Source organism: Amaranthus tricolor, chromosome 5, assembly GCF_026212465.1.
Source record: "Amaranthus tricolor cultivar Red isolate AtriRed21 chromosome 5, ASM2621246v1, whole genome shotgun sequence".
Lineage (NCBI taxonomy): Eukaryota > Viridiplantae > Streptophyta > Magnoliopsida > Caryophyllales > Amaranthaceae > Amaranthus > Amaranthus tricolor.
The window spans coordinates 31,827,789-31,837,851 of NC_080051.1; the positions used below are offsets into that span (position 1 = coordinate 31,827,789).

Genomic DNA, 10,063 nt, shown 5'->3' on the forward strand with positions numbered 1-10,063 from the left:
TTCTCTATTGTAATTCTCCATATTTGAGTTCTTTGAACTCCTTTTGATAATATAAGAGATACTACACACCGAAGGACGTAGCCTAAGTTGGGTGAACCTCGTTAAATCTTTGTGTCGTTTTATTGCATTATTTTCTCCTACAAACATCGATATCGTTGATAGCGTAATTTATTTGTCACAAAACCTCATACACTCGATCTTGGCAATATTGGAGTTTGAAACCCATTGTTCGAACTCTAATACATCGTCGTTTTCAACACTTCACCTTCATCGAACACATATTTTTCTAATCCAAGTGCTAGATACCTAAAGTGTTGAACGTAGAACACCCCTGTGCTACTCCCCTTAATTTACTTTGGTTGGCGTAGGTTAGGTTTGGTTATGTTGTCCAAGCGTAGGACACGATGTACCAAATCTTAGGCCATAAGCTTTACTTACACGACACACCCAAGTGCATTTCCCACTCAGTCTTGGGTCAAAAGAGTTCATGAGAAAAAGCTATTGATTTTTTAAGAAGGAGAATAGAACCTATATACAAGAGCATTATAAATTCTGTACTCAACTCAAGCTGAATGTATGAATGATTTTTGATGTTGGTTTATAGGCAACTCTATACCCTAGCTTACGTTTTAAAAATTCTTTTTAATATGTACAAGTCTCAATGTTTTACTTATCCTAGAGCACATAATAAAAAAGTTTTTCTAACCCAAGTATCTGATTATTCAAATTATCCTTTTTTTCATGTCTATGACGTGCTTATAGTCATTTGTTTTCGTTTGTAAATTTGTTCGAGTTGAGGGTCTAACTGACTACAACTTTCTTATCTCTTTTAATAAAAATATAGTCTATCGTTTTCTATCATTCAGAAAACTTTAATAGTTTATAAGAATAAGGTACATTTGAAAGTAATCGAACTTAATGGGCCGCTATGTTCTTAAAAACTAAGTATCCAATTATGAACTTGCTCACAAAGGTAGTGCCAAAATAATGTGGGAAGTGATTATGAATGTAGAGTAGTACTAGTACTACTGAGTCAGTCATTGTAGTAGACTCGACAAGTCAAAGTTTATATGGACAACTTTTCAATCAGGCAATCGTAGAGAATTGGAGATAGATAGACTACCGCAGACTTCAAAGTTCAGAGAGAGAAACAGAGAAAAAGCTTCAATGGATTCAAGATCTAGAGATTAAGGAAGTTGTCATCGTAATTGCTCCGTATCTCCTTTGGGAAATGACTTTTGAGGGTAAATAATATAGCTTTTTACTTGGGAACCAAAATTTCAATTTGGGGAAAAAATTGGGGTGTTAAGTTTGAATTTCTTCATGCATTTCTGCAGTAAATACACCCCTAAAGTTTTGTGATTGGAATCAATTTTCTCGTTTCTTTTATGGGGTTTTACTTTTATCTAGAGATCTGAACTGAGATTCTTGGTTGTACCCGAATTTTTTCAAGAATTAGGGTTTTGGGCATTTAATTTGACCCTTTGATTTTAGTGGGTTATCTTAGAATCATTCAACTTTTGAAGGTTTCTGCTATTTTTGATTTAGTTTTAATTTATTTTGCCAATATTTTGGTCTTTGGCTATTTGGGTTAGTTTTAAATGGATGGAAATGAAGCAGCTTTGTATACTGCTGTTAATGCAATTCAAGCTTTAGGAAGGGGTTTTGATGTAAACTTTGATACTAGGTTGTTGTACTGCAAAGGGATTGCTGGGTCTAGGATATTCCATATTGATGAAGAACCCACTTGGGATTTAAGGTTGTCTGATAATTTGATTGTTCCTAATGTTCCTAGGAGTATCAATTATGAATCTTGCAGGTCTGGTAGAGAAAGTTTTGGGGCTTGCTCATATGATGAGGTAATGCTCTAAATCTCTTGTCTTCATTCAATTTTATATACTATCTCTTTTCACTAGTTCTTTTTATATTTGTTATACATTTTATGTCTTGGACGGTTCTTTTTGATGTTAACTTTTACTTGTAAAGCTAGTGTTTGATTTATGGGTTTTGGCTGTGTACTTTCATATGATATGTTGTTTAACAGTTATTATGAGGTTCTGTTTCATTTCTTTAGAGAGTCTTGGTAAGTTTTTGCTGCCTTTTACACCTGTGGTTTTAGGGTTTTAGTAATTGTTCAAGATCATTAGAATTGATGAATTGAACATAGCTATAGTGATGATCTAGAGAAGCTTGAATGAAATTGTTGGTACATACTACATATGGCTATTGGCTAGATGTGTAGGAGTGATTGCCACAGGGCGGGTTACCCGGAACCAAACCAGTCCCGAACCGCCGAAGAACCGTCTCAAAACTGGAACTGTCATTCTGAATCGGCCCGAACCGTTAAGGTTCTGAAAAAAATCTGATAGACTCTTGGAACCGTTGGTAGGAACCGGCCTGTGAAACCGCAAACCAGATCATCCAGATGTACCTTTGATGAAATTTAGACCTAAACAATAATAGTAAATATTTTAATAATGATTGACAAACAATGGATTTCGATAATAATCAACAAAGGTACGTCCATATTATTATAGTACTTTATATGATTTTTTATATTTATATTTAAAGAAAAAAAGAATTGAATCGATGGTTCGACCCGTCCAACCCGAGAGTTGAACCGCTAAAAACCACCGAGGAACCGTCTGGAATCGGAATCGAAACCAAAACCGTAACCCTATGGTGCAAATCAGGTTTCAGTTTTTTGGAATTGGAACCGGGACCGGCCGAAACCGGACCATGGCCGTAGGAGTAATGGCAAAACATAGAAGGGCCCTGATATTTTTCTAGAATATAGTAACTATCCATAATGACGCCAATAAATATTGTAAAAATAATGGTTGGATTAGTGGTAACCTTAATATTTTTATAATTAGGAGGTCACAAGTTCAAACCTATGCGGCTATGCCATCCACGGAGACTTTCTATTAGTTTTCTTTGTTATTGTTTTAGACCCCTATTTGATGGATAAAGGATTGAATTAGAAGACTCATTATTACTACTAATTTTCATTCGTCATGTTGAGTTTGTGGTTCATTCGGAGCCCTTAAAATTTAAATGGTTCCTTTACTTGATTCGTAATGTACGTCTACATACTTTGGGGTTCATTTCCAAAATGGAAATTTTAATAAACAAATGCTGAAATTTAGAAATGAGATAGGCTTAGCTTTTGGAGGGTGAAAATTTTGGATTTTAGGAAATTTGATCTTCATGTAGTCTCAGTTCATCAAGCCATGTGTGGTGAGTTGACTAGTATTGCATATTAACATTTACTGGTTAATATTAGGCTTGTTGGGATGCCTAAGCATTTTAACAATTAAGAAACTTTAGAAGAGACTGTTTATTTTTTTTAGTTGCTGATGAACGTTAGAATTTCATAAAAAAGGTAAAACCAAGAATTTTTTAGTGGATGAGTGGACATTTCTTGAGGGCTAGAATATGAAATGAAATATAAGTAAGGGTTTAAGAGTCGCAAATATTAAGGAGAAGATGAAAGAAAATCATTCAAAATGGTTTGTGTATGTGCAAAGATGAGTTAATACTGAATTGGGTAGGAAGATAGAGAATTGGAACTCTGGATACCTAACATAAGGGTGAGGTAGATCTAAAACGATCAAGAGTGGAAAAGATATGAAGGTTTTAAACATACACTTTGGGAGTGTTTGACAAATGACTTTTTACTTGGCTTTTTGGTGGACTTTTGACTTTTGGCGAGTTGGTTGTTCATAAAGTCAAGAAAAGTATTTGATAAATGTCTTTTCAAAGTTGCCTTTTAAGACAAAACTAAAAAGCTAACTTGGTTGCCTTTTTTTACTTGTTGGTCCACTTTTGTTATATTAAATAGGAAACAATCCAATATTATACCAAACATCTCCCTAAAAACTTGACTTAAAAGCCAATCAAAAGACAACAAAAATATGTTAACACTTTTGGTTCGTCAAACAAGCCGACTAAAAGCCAACATGTACATTCATTTTCCAAACACCCACATTGAGATGGTATAAAATCAAAATGCGTAAAGAAGAAGAATTCATGTGGATGAACGTTAGAAATGATTGACCCAATCTTTTGGGATCAATGCTTTATTGTTGTAGGCAAGAACAAGAATGTGATGTCAAGGCACATGGGCAGACTTCATCAACTTTTAAATACTTGAATGTTTTACATCATATAAGGGTACTTTCACTCCTTGATTAAAGCTTAAGAAGAAAGTATCAATGCATCTTAGATTCTTTGTGGAGAAAATGAAGTTTTTTTGTTGATCAGATTGCTTGGTGGAGCATATGGACATCATGATGGTCTAAATGGGTGTCACTATAAGGATCTCTTGATTCTGAATAGTTTGATTTTTTTGTCACGGGATAAGTGTAAGATAATGTTCGAGAATGACAAATTTACTACTTATCATAGTAATTTTGATGATAAATCTTATTACTCTAAGCCAAATGTGGATCTTTTTGGAATTACTGGTTTTGAGATTGTTTAATGACTCTTCGTTGTGAGCAACATGCCTGCTTTATATTTTGGAAACGGTGAGTTCTGAAATCTGCATTGCAGCGGAGAGTGGAGCCTGAGTTTTCTCCAATCACTTCTCGTTGGTTTTGTGTGTTTATTTGTAGTAATGGGTGAATTTATTTAGTTCTAGTGAAGGTTTGACTGCTGGTGATAAAATCTTGAATCTCAATGACAAACCGTGAACGTGCAAGCAATTGAAGATCAATACTGCTTGGGATTTTGGCTTGTTATATGAGAACTAGCTGCCAATAGGGTATGCACAATTATTTTGCATGGTTGGAAGCAATTTTAGAGGGGGGGGGAGAGTTTATTTCATTCAAACAAGAGCAACAAGCGAACAACATTCCATACCCTAATGCCATAGAGTGGCTCCCACCTAGGGTGGGGTTTAGGTGGGTCGGATGTACGCAACCTTACCCTTAACAAAGAGGTCGTTTCCGATTGATCCTTGGTAGCAAACATCATTTGCAATTTGATTCAATGAACTGTTTTACTTTAGTCCATAATAATTCAAAACCAAATAACTTTAAACCTTTGGCTGCCAGCTCCTCATCTCATTTCTTGATCATAGCTTCTATGAATGAGATATAGGTATGATGATGATGATGATGATGCAAACAAGAGTAATGCTACTTGAAATCCAACACCATATGAGCGGAAAGTTTGGGTCTTAAATCTTAATTATAAGATGCTACATTGTCTGCGCTCTGTTTATCTTGGTTTACTTGCATTCAAGTTACTTGTTTTTCCTTATCCCTTCTCAGTAACTTGCATTATGAATGGGACAAGGAAGTCAATGATTCTCTTTATTCGTAAATAACTAATGCTTTAACAATATGCTGAAAAGTTTGTCTTGCTTTCGTACTGCAGAGTTTTCATTTTACACAGGATGCTGCCATAGTTTTGTTTTAATTCTTTGGGGGTGTCATTCTAACACATCTAATCTGATATATGATGTCAGATGGTGAACCACTTCAATAAAAAGGCTGATTTATCGGCCAACATTCCTCTTGGTAGCTTCAATGCCGCATTTAATTTTACTGGCTCAAAGCACATTGATGCTGCATCCACCAAATCTTTATCAGTGGATGGGTTTGTCTTCCCACTCGCCAAAATTCAGCTATCTAAGTCTGCATGGGTTCTACAAGAAAATGTCATAAAGGCTATCCCAACTGTTTGGGACCCTCCTTCGTTGGCCAGGTATGAGTTCACTGAAAACTAACTTTGAATTTGAAGTGAAGACTGTTGAATACCCTTATGTTGCTCTCAATTTACTACATTTTCTAAGAATAGTTGTTTCAACCAATACGCTACAAATTTTTAGGGAGATGGTCCCACGATATTTACTACTTCTCACCACAAAGTCACTCTTTCTTCATCTTAACTATGCACTCTTTCCAACCACTTGTATTTTTTTTGTCATTCTCCACCATTTACTCACATTTTTTTAAGCGACGAGCACCTAATGAAGCAAAATCTGCGGCAGAAGAGCGCATTTAATACTTTGTATTATTGTTTCCTTTTGCAGTTTTATTGAAAATTATGGTACACATGTTATTACGTCTGTCACTATTGGCGGTAAAGATGTATTTTATGTTAAACAACATCAATCATCACCTTTATCAGCCATAGAGATGAAAATTTATGTCCAAGAGATTGGAAAGCAGAGGTTTCTGCATCTAGACAGTCAACCAAGTTCAGGTCCAATTAGAGTAAAGGACAAGGCTAGTTTCCAAATGACTCGTCTCTTGGTACTCTTCATTAGTTTTAGATTTGACGTATTCTTAATTCTCATTTACTCAAATTCTAATAACAGGTTGGTGATTCTAGCTTGTTTAACAGCCAAGGAATATACCCTCAACCAACAAGTGTTCCGTCCGTCAATGGAAAAGAAGTAAGGGTTTTAAATGACCACTGCTTAATGAAATTTATACAAGTTCGTGTAAAACAGGCAAGCTAAGTCGGAAAGTAGCAATGTCTTGACTTAATCTTTCCTTGTTGACTTTGTGAACATCGATGCTTTTTGATTATGTAGCGCTTTCTCATAAGCTAAGAACATAGTCTGGGTTTTGTTTGAGAAGTCATTGAAATTTTAAAAATGTTCATCCATGCAGGACATCACTGTCATTTTTAGGCGGAGGGGAGGGGATGATCTAGAGCAAAGTCACAAACAATGGGCTAAGACTGTGAAGTCTTCTCCAGACATTATTGATATGACCTTTGCCCCTATAACTGATCTAATCAAAGATTCAGCTAGAAAAGAATATTTAAGACGAGCAATTACTCTCTATCTGGAATGTAAGCTGTCATTGTATTTATCAGAATTGTTTGCAGCATGAACTGCTGTAACAGTGGGAAAGTTTTTTTTATAAGCTATCTATATTTGCAGACAAGCCTCCGATCGAGGAGCTAAGATATTTTCTTGAGTTCCAAATTCCCCGTGTATGGGCTCCTGTTCACAATAGGCATCCTGGCCATCAACGAAAAGAACCTGTCTGTCCATCTTTGCAGTTCAGTTTAATGGGGCAGAAGCTTTACATCAGCCAAGAACAGGTAACTCTCCTATCACCTGCATGTTTAATGATCATCATATGCCAAGCCACCTGATGGAATTTAGCACACCAATGCCTTTTTTTATTGGGTCATTATCAATGACCTTGTCGTTTTTGTTAACAATTATGACATTTGTTAAAAGCATATTTGACTTTCAAATGTAGAGGGCATACTGGTGCCTTAAGGGAAATGGGGCACAATGGAAGGAGAGCAATGAACTGCCACATGTCTTTGGGTATAGGTAAAAATATAAAAAGTAGAAGAGAATACAATGCCTTATGATCATTATTGTGGTAAAAATATAAAAGGTAAGAACATGGGTTATAATGAGTTAGAGAAATATGAGGTGGAAGGGAAAGTAGGAAAGAGAAATTAAGTGCCCAAATTGTTAGGGATCAATGTGAGCGCTCTTAAGGCTTGGTAGTCGCTCATCATGTTAAAACCTTGTGCCCACATCTCCATTCCTGGATTTAGGACTTAGCCATAGTTTTGAGTTGATTTTTCTACACATCTTTCAGGGTGGAAATATTTCAGTAATTTGTGATGGGTTAGGTAAATATATTTACATGCATTTGCTTATGCATTTGGGAATTTAATTGTTGCAAAAGTGTGTAAGGGAGTAATGCCGCATAAATATTGAACAAAGCTGATATTTAGAGTGAGGGAAGATGAATTTCACTAAATGAATGGTGTTTGCATTTATTAGGGAAATGTTTTTTCCACGGGCTGGATTTGGTTCAAAGGAACATGTTGAATTTAATTTTTTTCAAGGAAATGAAGTTTCAAACTTTGTTTTCCTTTGGTTTTCTTGCGAAGATTTTAGAGAGGAAGGTAAAGACAGGGAAAATATGTTGCATTCCTTTTGTAAGTTGGAAATATTTTTCCCTCATAAACATAGTGGTTTCTTTCCAACTATGGGTGTTAGATTATGTTACTTGACTCTTTTTTCTTTCTACTTCAAGTACCCTGTCAGATCTGTGGCACTTCGACAAGGGTATGACCTTTGGCACTGCATTTTTGACCAAAAACATGGAAATGATTTATAATACGCTTAGTCACTCGTACACGGACCTGCCTGAAATGTGAGTTCTTCAATGGAAATAACATAGGTGATGGGCATATCATATACTTTATACAGTATCAATTAACACAAATAGAAACGCGTCAAGGGGATGGGACTTAGAAGTGTATTCGAAAACAAGGATAATCTCTCTATATTTGTATAAGCTTATGATGTTTGTCTCTCACATATATACAGGTTTCTGTTGGACGTAAACCTGTAACTGGACTAAGATTATTTTTAGAAGGAGTGAAGCAGAATCGATTAAGTATACATCTTCAGCACTTAGTATCCCTCCCAAAAATCCTGATTCCATATTGGGACACTCATGTGGCAATTGGTGCACCCAAATGGTTAGGACCTGAGGAGCAAGATAGCCGTTGGTTCGAACCTGTGAAATGGAAGAACTTCTCACATGTGAGCACCGCCCCGATTGAGAGCCACGAAACCTTTGCCGGGGAGGTTTCTGGGGTCCACATTGTCACGGGAGCTCAGCTTGGAGTGTGGGATTTCGGGTCAAGAAACGTTTTATACATGAAGCTCCTTTATTCGAGGCTTCCAGGATGCACTATAAGGAGGTCATTGTGGGATCATACACCAGTAGAAAAACCCAACAAATCTGGCGGTGCTGAATGCAGTTCTGGTGACTCAAGTTCTGGCTCGTCAGGAACCGTCAGTGGTAACAAATTGGTGAAATTTGTTGACATGTCGGAAATGAAGAAAGGGCCTGAAGATCTTCCGGGTCATTGGTTGGTAACAGGCGGAAAATTGGGGATAGAGAAAGGGAAGATTATTTTGAGAGTGAAGTATTCATTGTTAAATTATTAATGGAAGGTGTAAGTTTCATGGTTTTGTGCATCTAGTTTGATGTTTTAACTCAGTGAATTGGTTTAAGTAGTAGTATAATTTTCTCTCTGGGGATGGATGTGCATTTTATATTTTTTTTTTTCAATTTTGGTGCTAGTCTTCATAATTATCATTGTAAAATTTGTAGATAATGCTGATTTTTGCTTGTATAACTATTGACTTTGATAAATGTTCCAAATCTCCCAAAGGACTACACCAAGCCAATTATGAATCATGAGTTGACTTAATGGTCGAATGTTTTTCTTTCTTTTGCAAGATAAAACCCTCTTAGAATGCATTACTACAACTGATAGTTTCTATCAGTAACAGATTTACAAATATCACATCATTAGAATCATGGATTGACTTAGTAATTGAATGTTTTTCTGTTGACCTTGCCATAGTTTGACCAAAATGTCCCACCAGACGATCCATGTAGGCTCGAAGCTGACTTCAAAGCTGGGTAGTGTATAACCATTAATTACTTCTTATTTCTCTGTACTGAAAAGAACCTAAGCTCACTAGTCTTATTATTCATGCTTGTATGCGTTTAAAGATCGAATAAACTATCTCTAATGCGAACCTGTAAAATTTATATGGAAATGAACATGTATTATTACTCGTGTCGATAATTATGATAACGACAAATTTTATCTTCTTTGGTGCTCCAATTTGTTGGCTCCTGGTCTTTTAAATTGACTTCTCTGATTAAAAATTATAATGTTAATCAAAATCAGCTACATCTATGTATTTATTACTAATTTGGGATATTACTTGAAAACTCTTCCTAATTTTTTATTTCTGTAAGAATTTGAATAATTACTTTAAATTAATGAATTTATTGTTGGGTTAACTATATAATTTACCAGTTTACAACTTTTCATTACTTCTAGAGGTGTTTAATTAGATATTGATTTCGTTTTTGCTCGGGTGTTACTCGGTTTGATTATTATTCGGTTAGGTTTGGGGGATATGTTGACTTGATTGGTTGGTCATGTTCAATTTGAATTGATTATCGGTTACAATGTAAATCTGTTTGAATGTTGACATCGATTCACCTCAATATTATTAAGTGACTTTCACTTATGT

At 35.6% G+C, this 10,063-nt stretch overlaps 1 protein-coding gene across 2 annotated transcripts; it reads left to right on the plus strand.

Moving 5' to 3' along the window:
- The first annotated feature begins 933 nt into the window (after positions 1 to 933).
- LOC130812810 (MACPF domain-containing protein CAD1-like) lies at positions 934 to 9,209 on the plus strand. Of its 2 annotated transcripts, XM_057678418.1 has the most exons (8): positions 1,009 to 1,244; positions 1,796 to 1,859; positions 5,477 to 5,715; positions 6,044 to 6,239; positions 6,332 to 6,409; positions 6,630 to 6,813; positions 6,905 to 7,068; positions 8,327 to 9,209. In XM_057678418.1, exons 3-8 carry the CDS (start codon positions 5,477 to 5,479, stop codon positions 8,954 to 8,956), a joined length of 1,491 nt encoding a protein of 496 aa, XP_057534401.1. In that variant the 5' UTR covers positions 1,009 to 1,244; positions 1,796 to 1,859; the 3' UTR covers positions 8,957 to 9,209. The 2 variants fall into 2 exon arrangements, with proteins under 2 accessions (XP_057534400.1, XP_057534401.1); XM_057678417.1 differs by having other exon boundaries at positions 934 to 1,859.
- The last annotated feature ends 854 nt before the right edge of the window (positions 9,210 to 10,063 follow it).

Coding starts and splice junctions, on each gene's coding strand:
- LOC130812810 (XM_057678417.1), top strand. CDS start 1,602: ATGGATGGAAATGAAGCAGCTTTGTATACTGCTGTTAATGCAATTCAA. Junction 1,860..5,476: donor GGGCTTGCTCATATGATGAG/GTAATGCTCTAA, acceptor ATATGATGTCAG/ATGGTGAACCACTTCAATAA. Junction 6,814..6,904: donor AATTACTCTCTATCTGGAAT/GTAAGCTGTCAT, acceptor CTATATTTGCAG/ACAAGCCTCCGATCGAGGAG.